This window comes from Chlamydotis macqueenii, chromosome 2, assembly GCF_036417535.1.
Source record: "Chlamydotis macqueenii isolate bChlMac1 chromosome 2, bChlMac1.mat, whole genome shotgun sequence".
NCBI classification, from domain to species: Eukaryota; Metazoa; Chordata; class Aves; order Otidiformes; family Otididae; genus Chlamydotis; species Chlamydotis macqueenii.
Window position 1 is genome coordinate 8,993,066 of NC_141557.1, and position 19,915 is coordinate 9,012,980.

General features: G+C 40.4%; 1 protein-coding gene across 1 annotated transcript; it reads left to right on the forward strand.

Moving 5' to 3' along the window:
- Window positions 1-736: 736 nt before the first annotated feature.
- NOM1 (nucleolar protein with MIF4G domain 1) lies at window positions 737-16,552 on the forward strand. Its single transcript, XM_086742518.1, has 11 exons — window positions 737-1,623; window positions 2,450-2,572; window positions 3,772-3,967; window positions 6,011-6,334; window positions 6,800-6,910; window positions 8,176-8,337; window positions 8,973-9,094; window positions 12,865-12,997; window positions 13,370-13,501; window positions 14,227-14,336; window positions 15,548-16,552. Exons 1-11 carry the CDS (start codon window positions 737-739, stop codon window positions 15,723-15,725), a joined length of 2,478 nt encoding a protein of 825 aa, XP_086598644.1. The 3' UTR covers window positions 15,726-16,552.
- The last annotated feature ends 3,363 nt before the right edge of the window (window positions 16,553-19,915 follow it).

Genomic DNA, 19,915 nt, shown 5'->3' on the forward strand with positions numbered 1-19,915 from the left:
GCAAATAGACTAAAAATGAGACCAAGCAATTGGTTTCCCTGCTGACAGCAGCAAACTGCCATGGGACATTTAATTCCTGCTGATCATGTAAATGACAGACGAGTTGTCACCTGCTGTGCGCGCTGGGGCCAGGCAGAGTGGAGACGATCCTGTCCCTGTGGCAGGAGTCACCGGTCTCAGCAGACACATCACCTTGTCCTGCACGCTGCTGCAGATGGAAACGCCCCAAGAGAAGCTAGCACTGCAGAGGGGCCGTAGTCATGGACATTGTCTCCGGCATGCTCAGGAAGAGACATCTGAGCTTGGCAGGGTTGCGAGAGGCCTAAAATGGGGGACGGGGCAGGTGAAGGAGACGCCAGGGACGCTTATGTCCCTGGCTCCTGCAGCATGGCAAGGCCTTAGCGAGAGCCTCGCGCCCAGTGGCCATTAGGGCCTCGCAACCACAGCCAGGCCTATGAGGGACGAATTGTTCCAATCCCTTCTGCAAGAAGAGGGGACAAGCCTTACATTTTCTTAACTATAGATACAAAAAAAAAAAAAAAAAAAAAAAAAAGAGGGGATCTCTACGGATTTAGCGGCTTTGGTACGAGTTTCCACCGAGCTGTAGCCCGCGACGGACCAACAGCAGAGCCGCGACCGCCTGAGTGGCCGCTCCGCCGCCCGAGGCCCAGCGGGGGGCGCTGCGGCCCGAAATGGCGGCGGCGCGGCGGAAGAGGAAGCTCGGCGCTTCCGCAAGATGGCGGTGCCCAGGCCCGGCGTGGCTGCGGGGAAGATGAAGCGACGGGCGGGCGCCCGCGCTCGCCGCGGCGGGAAGCTGGACAGGTTACGGCAGGCGGTGCAAGACTTCGTGCAGGCAGCTGGGGACCAGCCGCCGCTGCCTCTGCTGAAGGACTCGGAGAGGCAGAACCGCAGGAGCCGCCGGGAAGCGAGGAAGGAGAAGCGCAGGCTCAAGCGGAACCGCCGCCGTCGCCTCCAGCGTGGGGAGCTGGTGGAGGCTCCCGCCGCCCCGGCCAAGGCGGCCCCGGCCAAGGCGGCCCCGGCCAAGGCGGCCCCGGCCAAGGCGGCCCCGGCCAAGCCGGCTCCTGCCGCCCGCCCCAAAGCCCCGGCCTCGCCCGCCGCCGTCGGAAAACAGCGACCGGGACCGGGACCGAGACCCCGCGCTGCCGCCGCCGCCGCAACCGCCTCGGCGCGGAAGCGGGCCCTGCTGGAGGCCAACGAGGAGGAGGAGAAGGAGATCCGGCGCCTGGAGCGGCGGCTGGGGCTCGGCAAGCGCCGCAAGAAGCAAGAAGGGACCGCGGAGGAGAAGCTGCCTCAGAGCTTCCTGCGGGACGGGCTGGGCTACGTGCTGGGCGCCCTGGGCACCCGGGCCGGGCTCAGCAGGCTGTGCGAGAGCAGCGACGAGGAGGAAGAAGCCCCGCAGCTGCGGGAGGGCCAGCCGGGGTCGGGAGAGGGCCAGCCGGGGCTGGAGGACGAAGACGAGGAGCTGGCGGACGCCTCAGAGCCCTCCGAGGGGGAAGATGTGGAGGGACAGTGGGAGAGCGAGAGCTCGTCCCCCGAGGACAGCGGGGTGCCTGAGGCCAGGGAGCCCCCGGGCGAGGAGGAAGAGGAAGAAGAGGAGGTAGGGTGTTCACCTCTGATAACACAAAACTGCTTCTCAAGGTACAGGCCACAACCTGAGCCTAAACCAGCGTTTACATCACCTCTGTAAAGCGCAGGTGTTTGCTGTCTAGTCAGGCCATGCACAGTGGGGTTATGGGTCAAAACAGCACTGGACCCAGCGGTGGTGTTGACTTCAGAGGCCTGCCAACGCCTAAGGACAACAGTTAGGCGTGTTAGAGTTGTCCCAAGTCATGCTGGCAGATAATACCTTAAAGCACAAGGCATGTGGCTTTGTCTCTATATGTGAGATCAGCAAATAAAAGGAGTGAAACAATGGCACTAGCCTGGTTTTAGAGGTTAAGAACATGATTAAGCACTTCTGCTAAGAGCGACCAGAGTTTATATTAAAATTAAGGTATGTTGCAGACTGAAGTGTTACTTCTGGATGATCCCAGAGAGTCTGTTTGCTTTAAGTCTTGTAGCACGAGAGGAGGACAGGTGGTCATGTAGCCCACATAGCACTAACTTAAGCTCTTAGTACATCAGCAGCTGATAAAACCTGGTTAAAACCAAGACATAAGGTGTCAGATTTTAATAACAATAACTTAAAGAAAATTGTGTGTAAAGAAAAGGGAGTTTTTGCTGCCGTCAAGTTGGTCATAAGCAGTAACTTGTTGCATGCTTCTTTTCTGTATGAAGTTGTTCCTTTGGCATTAGTTATTAGATGGTAAAATCATGCTTAACTGAAAGTTTGGTATATTAATCTTAAATTGAAGTATATATTTGTGTTCAAATATTTAAAATAACTAGTCTCACTTGGTATCTTATTTTGTTGTTTCCCTGGTAAGAGTCATGATCACAGTGCTACGAAGTATGTTCCCCCTCAAGTAAGGAAAGCTCAGGAGACACTAGATGACAAGAGAAGAGAAGAATTGGGAAGACTGAAGAAAATGGTGAATGGTCTCATTAATAGGTAATGTAATAAGGAAAGTCATTAATCTTTCTAGTTCAATATGACAGTGCTCATCATTCAAAGAAATGTGGCAAGGATGTGACTTTTCTCTTCTCAGACTGATTTTAAGTTGGCAATTGTGTCTGCTATCCTTAATAATAATTATCTTTGTTGATATAAATTCTTCAAAGTTGGTCATTATAGAAGTTGAAAAATCTAGAAAATAAATTTTAAGATTGGGCTGAATTCCACAGAGCAGTTGTCTTCAAGTGTTAGGTGTAATTCACTGTCAGTTGGAGTATGCCTATAAAAAAAAACCTCATAGTGTGAATTATAACAGCTCACAAAAAAAAACCATTATTTTCTTTTTTATATTAAATAAAATTAAATTTCTGTGACACTATAGCTGAGGAGGAACATTATAGCTTAAAGTACTGAAGAACAGAAAAAGTAATTAGCAATTTCACACATTTTAATTTTGGAGTATTTTTAAAATAAGAAATCTATTGGCATTTTCTTTTACCTATGTTACCTGTAAAATGCAGACTACAGTATGCAGTTTGTTCAGTCATTTAGAATTTTATAGACCTTATATGTTAGAAAAGTATGAGGGATTTTCATACTTAATTTGTCCAAAGACTTCAGTGTGCCCTCATTACAACTGCTGAGAAAAAAAAGTCTGTTTTGCTAATGTCTGTTCAGTATGACAGTAAGCACGTTGACAATACTTTTGTCAATACTGCTACTAATCTGTTTTTACATGTAAATATTTTCAAAAAACCCTCCAGAATTAAACTTATGTTGTATTTTTTTGGTTTAGTGAACACAGCAAAATACAAAAGTTCCCTTCCAGAGGGTAAGTTGGAATTAAGTATAAGAAAGAAATTCTTTACTGTGAGGATGATGAGGCACTGGAACAGGTTGCCCAGGCAAGTTGTGGATGCCACATCCCGGAAAGTGTTCAAGGCCAGGTTGGATGGGGCTTTGAGTGACCTGGTCTAGTGGAAGGTGTCCCTGCCCAGGGCAGGGGGATTGGAACTAGGTGATCTTTAAGGTCCCTTTCAACTCAAACCATTCTATGATTCTATGTTCTTTTAGATCTTTCTTCTTAAGCCAAGCTAATTTCTCTAAAAAGAATAGGTTGCTTGTTGGGTAAGTTGAAAATTTTGGAACCATGTAAAGGGAAGAAAAAGCAAACATTGGATTTTGTTTCTCAATAGGCTGAGTGAACCAAATTTGTCCTCTATTAGTGGACAGATAGAAGAGCTCTACATGGCCAACAGCAGAAAGGACATGAATGAAACTCTGACAGATATTCTCATGAATGCTTGTGTTACTGCAGTTGCCATGCCTGCAAGACTGATGATGGAGCATGTCCTTTTGGTCAGCGTTCTTCATCATAATGTAGGAATTGAGGTAATTCTTGTAGTTGGACTAATTTTGTTTAGTAGTACATATTGTAGAGTGTTTTCCTTGATGTTTTGTTTGAATTGTCTTTTGATTTTTGATTGTGTGACTCTAAAAAGCATCTCTAGTTGAATTTCATCCGTATTTGTAGCTGTTAGCTGGGTGTCCACGAGTGAAAGAGGTTCAACTGATTAGTTGCTTCAACTGATTAGTCTGCTTGCTCTGTGAGTTACCACTGGTCGCTTATAAAAACATCAGGTTTTTTTCATCAAAATCTTTCTGCATTGATAAAACTGAATTTTTTCAAGCTTCAAACTTTCTCCTCTTTAATTACAGTAATCCATTTCTTTTCTCATGGGAATATGAGGGTATTGTTCTTGAACAATGCGTATCTGGATAAGGAAAGTTCTGCAGTTACAGAAATCCGTTTACAAAAGTGGAAAAAGTCCTTTGAAAACCCAGTCACACAAATCATCAGTGGAATTAACTAGATATATTAATGACTTCGGATTATCAAAAATTTCAAAAAGCATGGCAGTTTTTTTGGAAGGTTTTTTTGTGTTTTTAAGCCTGATGATTATTAGATGAGTATCTCTTGCTTACGATTAAGAGGAAACTGTAACTACTGATGTAAAAGGGGAAATTTCAGTGAAATGTCTCTCAGGAAACTGAGGTGTTCCAGCACCATGTTCCATCAAGTCAGATTTTCTTTCTGCATCTCAATGCAAAAGATATATTGATGCAAGTACTTCGGTGCATCATATAATCACCTGAATGCTGTGTCTGAAGCCATATTAAATATTAGATGGCTGCAATTACAGCAACTTTCTCCGTGTAACCTTGCCATTCAACTTTTTTTTTGTTCCTCTTTGCTGCTGGAAAGGCAATGCTGACTGCAAATATAGTGTAATATTACAATGCTATTTTAAGATGAGAAACACAGTCTTTTTAGAAGTTGAAACTTTGCAAAACACCTAGTAATGAGGTTTAGATATAGATTTAATAATAGGTATTAGAAATAGATGATATCCAGACTGACTTGTGTGCTACTGACTCTGTTACACAGCATCTTTGAATCTAAGACTAGTATTCAAGTGTATCATAAAGTCACATTATTTTTTTCTGTAAAATAAATGTAGAGTATGCATTACATGAAAGTGTGCTGGCACAGCTACATTTAAGATGAGTTTGAGCAGTGTGGAAGCTGGGATTCCGGTGGCTGTGTTTATACATTTGTGCAATATGATCGTTGGATGGTTAAAAGCGAAGCTGGTCAAGGCTTCTAATGCAAGTCAGCACTGCTGCTAGGACTTTTGGTTTTCGTAAGAACAATCAGCAAATACTAGCACCATAGTAGTGGGTGAGGGTCTTGTTTAGCAGTATTGTGTTCATTACCTACTTGTATTCCAGGCCTTAGCATCAGTTCGCTCTACATAAGTACAGAGATTCCCAAATTTATTTTCTCAACTGTATCACTAACAAATGGCTAACACTTATCCCCACTTCAAAATCAGCCTAAGCTCGTGCTCAGCAGCTAGGAAAACTTGATGTATTGGGAGTTGGTCTAAAATGTTGTTTTTTTTTTTTTTTTACCGTCCTGTTAAGTGTTTTGTTCTGGAATGCTGAACTCTGTGATGCATTTGGTTTTTGACATGCAGCTTTTAATGAGTGAATGACTAGCAGTGACAGTATGCTAGCCTGACAGCTGGGAAGGTGCTGATACATGTCCATGAAAATTGTGTAAACAAATAAATTCTGATGTGTGTATAGTGTAAGTTCATAACATTTGCTTTTCTTGCGCAGACTTTAAAAGGCAACTGGATGGTATATATGAGGTGTAAATAACATATACTTTAAGAAAATGTCACACCACTTAGATATTTGTATATGTAAATATAGAATATCCATATGGTTGAGAGAAACAGCAGTATTTCTTTAAAATTAGTAGTAGCAGTGCCCCAAATGAGTGTTTTACAGATGTCTGTAAAATCTACTTACGGTTAACTGCTGGATTTTTTTCTTTTTCCCACTCCTTAATGGAACTATTGCCAGGTCGGTGCTCACTTTTTGGAAGCTGTGGTGAAGAAATTTGATGAACTCTGTAAAAGTGATGCTGAAGGGAAAGAATGTGAAAATCTGCTTGCCTTGATTGCTCATCTGTATAACTTCCATGTGGTTCATTCCCTGCTGATCTTTGATATTCTGAAAAAGCTTGTTAGCATTTTTACTGAAAAAGAGATTGAGTTAATTTTGTTTCTTCTGAAAAACGTGGGCTTTTCCTTAAGAAAAGATGATGCCTTGGCTTTGAAGGAACTGATCACTGAAGCCCAGAGGAAAGCAAACACAGCAGAGAAGAAACTCCAGGATCAGACTAGGGTATGTATGTGTGTGTATTTTGAAGATTTTCCTGTTCTGAATAAACTTTAATGAGCACTTGGATACATGTGTTAATTTACCAAAATGTTTTCTGCTACACTCTGTTTAGATTCTAAGTTACTATTAGTGTTCAATTGTTCCGTTCAGTTATTTGCATTCTTCTTGCCTGTCTTTCTCCGTTAGTCTTTAGGACACAGACACCAAAATGCTTGTAGTGGTTGAGACTAGGACTGTTTAGTGTCTTATGCAATGAACAGCGCTTCTGTTTCTTGATACTTTGTGCAGTTAAAAAAATGGTCACTGAGGCATGGTGTTTAGTAGATAAACATTGTTCTCTGTAAAATCCAGATGTTGATGTATATTGCCAGCTGAGCTACTTATTGTCACGAAGTAGTAATTTCAAAGTACACTCTATTAAAGAAAGTCATAGCACATAATCTACAAAAATGATTCTTTCCCCAATAGGTTCGTTTTATGTTAGAGACTATGTTGGCACTGAGGAATAATGACATGCGTAAGATTCCCGGTTATGATCCTGAACCAGTTGAAAAACTCCGCAAATTGCAAAGAACACTGGTGAGAACTTTCTTGACACATGTAGTATAGCTGTTCTTAAACCAGAAGCAATTATTTGTATGGTATGTTGGCGTGATGGGCTATAGTATTTTTTTAATTCATTTAACAGTCTGAAACTGTTATGGACAAAAATAACTTCTTAGACCGTTCAGTATTATCTCCAGAGTCCAAGTTTAGTCAGCAGTCAACCAGCCTTCTGCAGAACAGTTTGAGAAAGCACATAATACTTAGCCAAAGACTTTGCCTCAAAGTCCTGTACTTGAAAAAGAGATTGTGGGATGTTTAATGATGGTGCAGAAGAAATGAGTCATTATGACAAGTTCTTTTTTCCATGGATTTTGGATGCAGGCACCCACTACTAACTTAACGAGAAATATTTTGGAAGTCTAACACTTCTGAAAACGTGGATGTTTTTTCTTTCTTGGTTTTTTTTTTTTTGGCAGAGAGGGCGGTTTGTCTAGAACAACTCAGTATAAAGTGCTGGAAAGTGATTGTCTCTTTGGATTGAGAACTGATTCATTTTCACAAGACTTGAATTTGCTTTTAGAGTCCCTCTGTCTCCAACCCAAAAATTACACTGCTTGTCTACAACATGTAGAACATCTTATTTTTCAGGAATCTCTTAAGTGCTGAACGTGCACATCAGTGATAACAGGCCACGGAAAAGTAAGCTAGGTAACCTAGTTCTCTAGTATTTCCTCCCTTAAATTTTCACAGTCCTCTTAGTACTCTTCCAGCATCTTTTGTTGAAAATTCTTTTTTTTTTTTTTTTTTTTTTTTTCCAAGAGTTTGAACTTTTTGTTGTTTGGGTTGTACAAAACTTAGGCAGTTTGTCATGTCATTTTATTTGATCACAAGTGTTCAAAAGGAAAATCATGACCAGATTGTAAGGTGCTGCATCTGATTTTCAGTCTCAGCATCAAGTTTGAATTCTAATCAAGTTTTATGATTGGAAGATGGCTACTTTAATTGATTATCTCTCTTCTTTTTTTTTTTTTTTTTTTTTTTTTTTTTTTTTAAATTAAAAAACCAAAGAGCTTCTAAATGTAGATTTAAGCAACTTCTTGTATTTGACAAATTAGAGCATATAGGAAACTTGGAAATTATTTTCAGGTTGCTGACTGAAACTAACATTGTGGAAGGGAAGCATGTGAAGACCTTTTATGGAGATGAAGTTATTTGTTTTAAAAGAATTTTAAGTAATTAAAGTATTGGTTGTTTTTTTTTTTCTTTTCTTTTTTTTTCAATTTATTTTGTTATTCAAGATTCACAGCAGTGGAAAAGAAACTGAGCTCCGTGTGTCTCTGGAATCCCTCCTCAGTGCTGATCAAGTTGGTCGCTGGTGGATCGTAGGGTCATCCTGGAGTGGAGCACCAATGATCAATGATACAAACAGCAAGACTCAGCAAAAACTGCGTATAGGAAAAGTAAGTCCAAGCAGTGCTAGTTATAAGTCTAAGTATTCATGATCTTTTGAGTATTCTTCATACAAGTGAATAAGTTCGTTTCAGAGCGCACCAAAAAAAAACCTTCATGGACTATTTTAAGACTTAAGCTTTTGAGCTGCAAATTCTTCTATTACATTTTTTTAAAAATACTGTACTCATACACTTCGTAAGAGCTGTTACTACAAATATTATGGTAGAGCTTGTTTTTTCTTCTCCTGTGGAATTGCAAAAGTAATTGTTACGTAAGTGGAAGAAGAGACTTGACCTAAAGTGGGTTTGCTATTACGAATTCTGACAGGTAGTGTTGTCTGTGGGTGGCATATATCTAAGCTGATTTTAAAAGTAGTGTGATGAGATAGTCGTGGTGTCTTGCATTAGAGAAGTACATCTTAAAAATAATTGGTGCAATTAAAATACATTAAAGTATATTTCCCTAGCTGAAAAAAAGCTCCTGAGGATGTCTATACCTCTGGACCAAAGCTCAGGACCTCTGAATTGATGCTTCATAGTTTACTGGAGATCTTAATTAATGGTCTTATTAGAGGCTGCACAGAAATAGCTTTCTTAAAGCAAGCATAAATAAAACAGCTTTTTTAAAATTTATTTATTTTCAGGTGAGTTCAAAGATAATGGAGCTTGCTCGTAAGCAGAGAATGAACACCGATATCAGGAGAAATATTTTTTGTGTCTTGATGACAAGTGAAGACTTCCTGGATGCCTTTGAAAAGCTTCTCGGGTAAGTACAGACTAGCACAGAATACAGCCCAGAGCTAAAAATAGCATTAGCTGGATTGGAAAAATAACGTTGCTGGTTTGGGCTTAAGAGCATTTAATTGATAATGCAGTTAAAGAAGTGCCTAGCTAGAGATCCATGTAAGGTAAAAGGGTACCAAAACCCTGGTGTAAGGACTAGTAGGGGGCAGGCAGAACTGACTGGCAGTCAGAGGAAAGGAGTAGCCCCTGTTGTTGTCACTTATGTCTATAACTGTGATTTACAGCACCTTTTGTCTTAAGAAGCCTGCATCATTTTGTATTGAAGATGTGCACCCTGGTCTAGCGGGTGGAAGTCTATTGCGAACTTACATCCTTACAGAGGCAGACCAGAAGCCTCTTTAGAATGTCTCTTGGTTTTGTCACTGGAGTTCTGTACTATTCCACTTCCTTTACTTCTTACCACTTTGTTAAGCCATCTTGTAGGTCTCTGTCTATACTTGCATGACCTAATAGTGTTCTAGCACCTCCACTTCTGTCTTGGAGAATTTATTGGCTTTGGATTGGCTCCAGGGTCATATTTCACATTAAGACCAGTTTCCTTAGACTTGGCAAACAGTGCTTTAGAAGAAGGTGTGATCAGGGAAAAGCTCAAACTAAGCTATTCTTTGTGTTTGTCAGAATATTAATTGTAAGTCTATAGGAACTGGGAGGGAGAGAGATCAGGTCTGAACTTTTCTATTGCAGCCTTGTAATTCAAGGGAATTGTCTTACCAGGATGGCAGGCAATTATTTAATTTGCTAACCAAACCAAAACAGACTTTGTAATAAAGTCAACTAATATTTGATTAAATGCCACTTCTGCAAAACACAGCTTGAATTTAAGGCTGTGATGGAGTCATTCCAATATCTTAATATGGCCTGTTCAATTAAAAGAAATTAGCTGCTGCTGCTGGAGTTCTTGCCAAGACCTGGTAGTTCAATTTGCAAATTGATCCTTGACTCTCATCTGTGCTATTTAAACTAGTATACAAATCTGTATACATACAGGCTTGGCAGAAAAACTCTGTCTGCAAATTGCCTGCTATGTGTTGATACTGATTTTTATACTGCAAACTTGGAGAGAGAAGAATTCTCAAATCTTCCCACATCTGGCAAAGTGTAATGGAAAGTACACAGAATTTTCAGTGAAGGAATTCACTCCAACGTGAACATGTGTTCCAGAGTGTATGGGAATTTGTATTCGTATGTTTGTTGTCAGTCCCATGAGGAATACATAAAGAAACATTTTAACTGCTGGTTGATTCATCTGCTCCTGGATCTCTGGCAGAGTTGAGGTGTGGTTAAATGGTAATTTAAACCATTTTAAACCCATGCTGCTGTAGTTCTACTTGTCTTTCTCCTCCTTACATCAAAAGAAAGTAATTAGTTTGAAGCCGGAACAGCTCCCTGAAGTGGCTCGGCTTGTGATTGTGGAAGTGCCAGTGTAAAGGAAGGACTGGGAACATCACTGGAGATAAAGAGAACAGAGTGAGACTTGATCTGTTTCATCAGCTGAAAGGCCCTCCTTCACAAACCACAGCTTTACATGTGAGGGGGGATGAACGCTTCTTAAGTTTGCTGAAGAGCCAAGTTTTTAAGCTATTTCATAGAGATGAAGCATTTGAGAGACTTTACATCTCACAAAAAACTGAGATTTGTAAAAGCCTTAGATATCTTGTTGTAAGGTGGTGTGTAATTATGGATAATGAGTATGTGACTGTATCTACTAAAATAATTTGAATTTACTTTTAAAAGGTGGGGTTTGAGTACTGCTATTTTTGATCTAAAGGCAATTATAGTCTTGGGCTTCAGCTGATGATGACTAGCCTACTTACAGGCAGGCTTCTGCAGGTAATCTACTTCAGAGGCAGTTATCCTATATACAGAGGGAAATTCTTGAAGTGAAGAAGAAATATAAATCCCTGGGAATATTGTGACTCATTAATTATTTAATAGATGAGGTGGTTGCATATTCTTAATCTAAGATTATCAGGCTTATGAAACCTGTACAGGTTTATGGTGAAGCTCAGCAGTAAAGAGAATCCTGACTCTTAAATTTAGGTGTTTAGGAATGCTAGATCTGAAAAGAGAAAATACTGCTAGGTGTGTGAAGAAGTGGAGGTCAGAACAAAATTGAACATCAAAGTGCTGTTTTATTTGGTTACAAGCATCTGGCAACATGAATATTTTCTAAATAAGGAAGTCATGATAGAAGTGGTGATGAACAAGGAGGAGAGTCTGCCAAATTAGTGACTGCAATGGAACTTTACAAGTCAGCTATTAAATGCATGTCGGGTGACTGAAAACCTGTATATTTTTGGGAAAAAAAAAAAACCAAACTTGTTGCTGTGTAATAAAATCAGATAAAACTTGGCTGATGGGAAAGCAAGCGAATTATATCATAGACACAGCACTTATAGCGCTGGTCTCTTTTGGAGAAGCAGAGTTTTTACTGCTCATTAACAATCAGCCTAGACCTCATCCCAGATTTTTGTATTGTGAAACCTTAAATTCTGGGGGTTTTGACTGAAAGACAGTATTTTCTCTGGTAATCTGGTATGTGGCCATGATCAAATGCAATGGCAGATGTCTGGAGGTGTATACGAGTGAGGGACATTAGACTCAAGCAATGATGAACTGCACTCTACAGACTGCAGAGCAAGTTCCAGTGAAGTCAAAGTTAGAAAAGTCAGTTAGAAAACACGCTTGAGTTATACTAATGCCAGATGAAACTTGAGCTTGAAGCAATGAAAAGAATTGTGTTTGACATTTTTCAGATTATAATACGAAGCATTTTTCATTTTAATTGGTTTTAATGCTGCCAAGCATTTGACAGCCCTGGAAGCTAAATCGTATTATTCACAGAACAGGTGCATTGCGAGTTAGTTACCATTCCCTGCCAAAGTGTCTCAGCTCACTTTTAGGCTGGTCAGCTGTTCAGTCCTTGGCCTTTATGCTGATACAGCCAACATAAGTACTCCTTGATACTGTTTTCTTCAGCTTTTGTTTTTTGGTTTTTTTTTTAAGGTGGTTTGAAATCACTGACTGCATCTCTTAGGTTACTGTCAAACAATGATTAATTTCAAGTATTAATGTAGCATGGAGTTGACCTAGAGATGAAAACATTCATATCGCCAAGTAGGAAAAACATCTTAAAATATTTTCTTATCCTTAGTAAGTACCACAGAAGTGCAGGGCCTTGGACATGTTTCTCTAAATAGGCTTATCCTGATCCAGAGGCTCATATGACCATAGGTGCAAGAGTGAAATAACCACAACAGGGTCCTACAGTTCTTGTTTCACTGTTGAGCCTTTGGTACACCATGCAGCGGTGCTTGCTGCGGTACTACTGCTATGCTCAAAGGCACAAGATTCCATGACGGGGCCCTCTCCTCTGTTTTTCTTCATGGAGAGCTACAAACACGGAGTGGGCTACCTTTCCTTCCCCAGGGGGTCATTAGTATCGTTCCGCTTCTGTCTGTTGAGGTCTTGCCTTTACAACCACTCCATTAACATGGACACTACTGTACCATTTCCATATTACCATACCAGGATACTGATTTAGCCCACAGTCTTGAAGGTTTGAGTCCATTCAGTGTTTTAAAGGCTTTGTAAGAACTTTCTAACAAATAAAATGTAATGTCAGGTTTGGAGGTTTTTTGTAAGTAGTATTCTCAGATGTTGTCTGTAGCTTTTACTTTGTGGCAGTAATTTTTGTTGCTAAACGATTCTCATTCTCTTGCTAAATTGTAGGCTTGGACTAAAAGATCAGCAGGAGAGAGAAATTGTTCATATTATCGTTTACTGCTGCTTACAGGAGAAGACATATAACCCCTTCTATGCATTTTTGGCTAACAAGTTTTGTGAATGTGAAAGACGATTTCAGGTGAAGAAAAATCTGTTTTCACTTGCTTTTTAGTGTCATTGTTGTGGTTAGGAAGACAGTTATTAAATACTCGAGAATGGATGCATTGCCTGTTAAGCTCTTAATCCTGAGGAAAGATTCTGCTGGTATAGCTATGCGTTCAGTAAGGCATACTCATGGTCAGATCTGAATAGGAAATAAAGTAACTGCTGCAGAAGGTTTGCTTTCCTCTTTCTTTATGCCTTTTAAGAGTTGAACAGTGTGATCGAGTATCGCTGTTAATTAATAGAGGGGTCATAAAGAATAAAAGGTTGAAAGGTTTTGTTACATTGTTACTAATTTAAATAGTCACTTAATTTGCAGGATCTTTTTTTTTTTTCCTTTGATACTTAGGTAACATTTCAGTTTAGTATTTGGGACAAAATCAAAGACTTAGAAAACCTGTCAGCTGCTGCCATCTCCAACTTGGTTTCACTTTTGGCTCACTTACTAAAGACAAAATCGTTGCCACTTTCAGTTCTCAAGGTTGGTGTGTTTCCTTTTCAAAATATTTCTGTGTTTTCCTTGCATTTTCTAGTTCTATGGAAAACATGTTTTCTCTGTTACCTAGCTGGTACTTTAGCTGTTCGTGGTCATAAGCTAAGACAAAACTTGTTCCAAAATCACCAGATCAATCCGATTAATTATGATAATGCTGTCAATTGGGGAAAAGGGAACCTGTGGTGACCTAGGCATACAGAAAGTCTACAATTTTATATCTAGAGCAGTTGTAAGATTATTTTCTTTGGAGTGTCCAGAGTTGGAGCTGAGGCTCCTGCATTAACAGGCTTTGTGAGAGGATTCTGTGCTATGCTTTTTAGCTGATGCTGATTTTTATTAGACCAGAAGGAAATCTCCTGAGCACTTGGATTTTGGAATGGGGAGCCCATAGAATTTTATTAGAAGAATAATTGAAATGCATTAAACAGGCAATTATATGGATTGTGCTAGCTACTTCTGAAGTATTTATCTAATTGGGAAATTATATCTGGTATTCTGGTACTAGTGGACAGGTTATTCCTTAAAACTTCCCTGCTTTCCTTATTAATTGTTTTTTGGAGGCAGCGTTGTCAGCTAATTCTTGTGTGCCAGACTTAAGACTTGGTATGTTTATGGGAGGCCAGTTGGTGTGCTAAAAGCTGTTCATTTAGAAGAGAATTCAGCTGTTTGAAATACTTGAAATAATCTAATTCTCCTTCTTTCTCCTCTAGGTAATTGAATTCAGTGAACTAGATAAACCCAAAGTCCGTTTCTTGCGACAAGTATTAAGCATGCTGTTAATCAAAGCAGATGCTGAAGAGCTTAATGACATTTTTGTGAGGTAAGTGATCAGAGATCTCCAGGGAACCCTTGCTGAGTAGTAATTAAGAAGATAAAAAGTGTGCTTGTTTTGTTTGGAGTTATACAGTGCCTTTGCCAAAGATCAGCCCTCCATCCCTTAAAAAGTAAGCTCTCCTGGGTGAGTGGGGGTGTGTAATTTGTGTGTTAGTAGTGATATAGATACAACTCTGAGAAGTGTTATACAAAATAAAACTTTCAGATATTCAGTGTATCGTTTTGGTCGTAGGATTTTCATGAGCAGAGCCGTGTAGTCGCCTGCTTTCTTTATTGCTTTACCATCTGTGTGCAATGGGATTCACTCTCCCGGCAGCCTTTACTAGAAGGTATCTTTAGTGTAAGAAGGAAAAATAAAGGCTAATGACGGAAAGGTTTGGGGGATTATTAATTTTTTTTTTTTTTTTTTAAATTGGCATTGTCTGGAAAAATCTTTTTATATTTGGGACAAGGTTGTCTGGAAAGACTGGGAAATCTCCATTTTTGGAGATACTTAGGACTTCACCAAGAGGGTGATGAGGCACTGGAACACATTGCCCACAGAAGCTGTGGATGCCCCATCCCTGGAAGTGTTCAAGGCCAGGTTGGATGGGGCTTTAAGCAACTTGTCTCTGCCCAGGGCAGGGCGGGTGCAACGAGGTGATCTTTAAAGTCCCTTCCAACCCAAACCATTCCATGATTCTGTGACTTGAGTGGATAAGACTCTGAACAACCTGACCAGACCTGGATGGTAGTCCGGCTTTAAACAGATCAGCCAAAATGACCTGCCGACATCCTTTCCAACTTAAATTATTCTGAGATTTTGTTGCATTAAACTTGCAGTGTCACATAAAAGTTAGAAAAAAAAAAAAAAATTAGATGATGGTGTTTCAACCATCAATGCTGCACCACAAGGAAGTTCAAACATGGTATTTGCCTTTTTTTTTTTTTTTTTCCTGTAATGTAATTGTTTACATAAAGCAAGTCTAAGGCTCCAATATTACATTTCATTGTGGATTATCAATTGTATGTTGAGTGTGTTTGGGCTGTTTGCCAAACCAGTATAGACTTGCTAGTAATTTGAAAGCCTCTTCAGAAAAGCTCCTTTTATGGGCTGGATTTTTTGCTATGTCTCTATTTGAAGAAGATAAAGAAAAAATTAAGAAACTTCTGGAACTGTAGAAGACTAAATACTACGTCTGATCTGTGTCTTTACAGGGTATCTGACAACCCCAAACTGGGAATGCTACGGGAAGGCTTGAAACTCTTCCTTAACCACTTCTTGCTGAAAAATGTAGAAGCCCAAAAAAGTGCTGAAGAAGCTAGCTTATTAAAAGAAAGAGTTGAGCTAGCAACCAAGGCTTTGCAAGCAAAAGAAACAAAATTGAAGCTATAGTTATGTTTTTCTAATAAAACATATGGAAAACTTGAGTCTGCATGAAGATGCAAAGCTTTGTTAGTCTTTCAGACCCAAATAATTGAAAATGAGGAGATCTATGTTACTCTAAAGGATCCATTTTTTTATATAAACAGTTACTTTCGTCTGCACACTAGTTACAGGTTTATTTGAGGGTCTTTCTACAGAAAGAGAAGATGTTTTTGTCATGTCCCTTTTTAGCATGCGTGCTTTGTGTTGATGGTTAGTATCTGGAGCGGAGGTTGAGTTTCTCTTCTGTTATACTCCCAGTCAACAATAGCGTTCAGCATTGCACGTTCAAACCTTTAATTTAAAATAATTGCAGAATACTCACCACTGTATGTTAAAGAAACAGCCTTCAGGCTTTTAATAACCGTTGTACTTGCCTGAGGAAACACGCCACTAGATGGCAAAAGTACTGGTGAGTCAGTATGGGAAGAAATCAACTTTTTTTCTTCAAGTGTTGAAGTTATCAGCTAATTCTGTGAATTGTTTACCTGACTGTAGGTCAGGAAAAGATCTTCAGTTGGATTCAAAGCTGTAGTAAAGGCTTGAAGATCTGATTCTGCCCAATTATATTGGGTTTGAGATCACAGCATAGTCATATTGCTGTTTTAACATGTTTTTCTCAGCTTCAGAATTGGAGTTCTCTAACACTTGTAACAATCAGATTTTTCTAGGCATGAAGAATAATATCAGTATCAGTCTTCTAATAAGACAATACTTTCCTTAAGAATTCGTTTGCATTTTCCATTCAGAAGTTTAAAAAAAATAAAATAAAATCATGTACACTTCTTTCTCTACCACTCAGTGTTAATGGTTTTGTTACCTTACCTCTACACATTAAACTGCGATTTTTCTAAAGGCTTTGCTGTTTGCATTAGCTTTACTCTGGCTGGCTTGCCAGGAAGTGAGTGACCTTAAATCGGAGGGAGGGGGAAGCACTTTCTCGTCTGCAGTATGCACTGCGTCTGCATAATCTACCTGTGCTAGAGCTGCCAGCCCTATTTCTGTAACCAGGCTTGCCCTCTGGTGTTCAATAGTGCGCTCACTTATGGTGCCTGCTAATTGCGTTTGATACCAATTGATCTATGCTGCTGCTTTGGATCTCTCCCTGTTGGGAAAATTTGCTCTCAGTAGGCATCCTCCAGAAAATTTTTCAGTTCTGCTCCAAGAGAGCTGGACAATACTTTTTTTTTTTTTTTTTTTTAATCAAAGAGTTGAATGTAGAATACTCTGCTTGCTCAATTGTATAAGTAATATTTTCAGGCAGAGGAGTGCTTTCCTCAGCAGCCAGGGAGCTGGTTTTCTCACCTTTCCTCTGTTGGAGAGGGCAAGTTGTGGGGAACAAGGTGTCCTGGGAGCGGAGAGACTCAGTTTCAAAATGCGAGGTTACACTAGTATGGTAACGAGTGACACGAGAGACATTACTATCAAAAGAACAAAGCAAGATGCTGTCTTCAGCCTGTTTCATACCATTGGCAGCTTTCAGGTGTATGAAACTGGCCGTTTCCCCTCAGTTGCATCTTAAATGTGACAGGCAGAAGAGGAAAAAAATTTAGTTAGAATATTTCTTAAGTTCATAGCAGTTAACGGAAGTATGGGCAGCAGAAGAATTGGTGATGTATTTTGGTGGATACAAAAGTCACAGCTTTGAAGAATGCATGTAAACAGCTCCTGTGCAAACAACCGTGACAAACTATTTTCCTTTCGGAGGCTGAACTTGGGAGAGAATCCGTGCAAGCCCCTAGAAACTGGCTGCTGAGGAATGCACAGGACCTCGGTGAGTAAAAATTGCTCCCCCTAGACTGCAGCAGCCACCTAAATTAATTGCCTTTCTTGCAGGAGTTTAGGTAGATCTAGCATTTCAACGTATTTGTGGTTTAATAGTACATAAATGGAAACGCATTGCTGTAGCTGGAAGGTTGAGGCAACTTTGCTCTTCAAGATGAATCCTGAAACATCTTCCTTAAATTAAACGTGACAGGCTGCCGGTTCCTTGTTTGAATGCTTTACTTGGTGATCAGAAGTGGCCACCTTTTGCTGCCCGTGGAAAGATTGCCTCGCATTTTATGGCTCAGAGTCTATTCACTTGCTGCAGCTGCCCGAGGCGGTGTGGTGCAGGTGTTGCTATGCAATTACAGGAGTTGGTTTTAACCTCACACTCTAAAATTACAGTTGCTATTGTTTTTAAACCGAGACTTGCGTGAGTCGTTATTTATCTCAAGCAGCTAGTATGTCTTGTTCAGACTAACGGTTATTAGAGCCATTGATTTGTTTCTGAAGAAAACAGATTTTACCTGCCAGCAGCTTTTACATTGGTCACATTTATGTATAAATATTAAAAAAAAAAAAAAAAAACAACCTGAATTTTCAAAGAAAGCAGCCAAAATACACTGACAGTCCACCGTGCCGTAGTCATGGTACGAGGACAGTTGCTGTGAGTGATTTTGCGTAAGTCCCGTCCTCTTGCTGTGACTCAGTGGGAGAATAACTGTCAAACAGAAATTTAACGATTCTAGGATAAATGTGAATTCCTGAGTCTTGGCTCTTGCTGCATTTGACAATTTTTTCCGTGATCCTATGTGGTCAAACTGCCTCAACTTGACAGAGGTGGAAGGCCTGTCAGAGCGTGCTGTTGATGTATGTACATGCCTGCAAACTGTCGCTTCTGTGGTCCAGTCGCATCCCAAGGATATGAGACACGTGAAAAGGAAGGCCAAGATTGTTTTATATATATTTATATATATATTTATATTAGCATATGTGTTATATGTTTATACATAGTATATTTTATAGGTATTCTGTATGTATGCATGTGTATATAAAACCATTTTTAATATATATAAATGTTTTTAACCTTGGAGAAAAAATGTGCACCAGTGAAAAATGTGCACCCTGCCAAGGTGTCTCCTCCTCATAGCAGGGTTGTGGGTGCTGTAAGGTCTCTCTGTAACAGCCGCAAGTCCCAGTGCTGGCAGGCAGCTTCCTGCAAAACTGCACGCTAAGCACTGGCTGCCAGCAGAGGCTGCTGGAGAAGTTACACCGAGCTTGGACACGTTTTCTTTGTCTGCTGCGGAATACGTTTGATAACACACACAGAAAATACGGCACGTTGAGATTTCTTCCTGTTATTTGTCTGTTAGCTGAAGTCAAACCTGCATGAGGAATGTTCCCTGATGGTTCCAGTAAAAGAGTTGCCACTTAAAATGTCCAAAATCCTTCCGTGAAGGAGATCTGGGGAGGCTGCTACTTTATAAGCAGAAGAGGGCTTTGAACTGGTAAAAATACACTATGCTGGAAAACAGCTACGTAATCCTCAGTCCTGACAAGCCAGTGGAAAATACGGCGTGATTTGCTTTAGATGCATTAGTTAAAAGCCGGGTGTTTGATTTTTAGCTATACAGCAGAAGAGCTCAATTCCCCCTTTAAACAGCGCTATCCACTCCGAGCTATTATCATGGTTTCAATTTTTGTTTTCTTTTAAGCTGGACAGTGACGTTTTAAACTCTCTCTGTTTTCTGTATCAAAATTAACAGGGCAGTAAAGTCTGGTTTTTAGCTTTGGCCAGAGTGTTACACTGATAAATCATAACGCGAGTCCTTTTGGCAGGGTTTTAACACCGCACCTGAATGGGCCAAGTATCTGCAGGGCTTTTTCAACTTGACGTTTTTCCATTGTCCTGCACACCGGGGATGACGGGTTGATGTCAGTCGTGCTCCGAAAGCGCAGACGCAAGCGGGTCTGCCCTGCCTCGCGCTAGCGAAGGTGTGCAACCCAATACTGTACTTAAAGCACATCTGGGATCGTTTGGTTTGCGTTGTTCTACGGGTGAACTTTGCACGTGAAAAGTTACAGCCCAGGAGCAACACGGTGCCAAATGTGCGCGACAGTGCTTTCAGCTTAATAAATACATGAGTAGCAACTCTTCATACCCAAGTTTTTGTTGCACTGAGTGTAATAGGGGCTTGAGTGTTGTAGCCTGGCTACGTCCTGTGTGTGTGAGAATCAACACATTATTTTTTCCAGCAGTAGATGAAACACTTTTGTTTTCAGGAGACAATTTGATCCGTAGGGTCGCTTTTCTAAAGGCAGAGTGTAAGTTTTACCCAAGACTTTTTGGGTTGGACTGATTTCAGGAATGGTAGGTAGAGATATGACTCTTTTAC

What these genes read in the sequence shown, in the direction of transcription:
- NOM1 (XM_086742518.1), top strand. Translation starts at nt 737, where the DNA reads ATGGCGGTGCCCAGGCCCGGCGTGGCTGCGGGGAAGATGAAGCGACGG. An exon ending in ATCATAATGTAGGAATTGAG is followed by an intron (nt 3,968 to 6,010) that starts GTAATTCTTGTA and finishes AACTATTGCCAG; the next exon opens with GTCGGTGCTCACTTTTTGGA. An exon ending in AATGTGAAAGACGATTTCAG is followed by an intron (nt 12,998 to 13,369) that starts GTGAAGAAAAAT and finishes TTTGATACTTAG; the next exon opens with GTAACATTTCAGTTTAGTAT.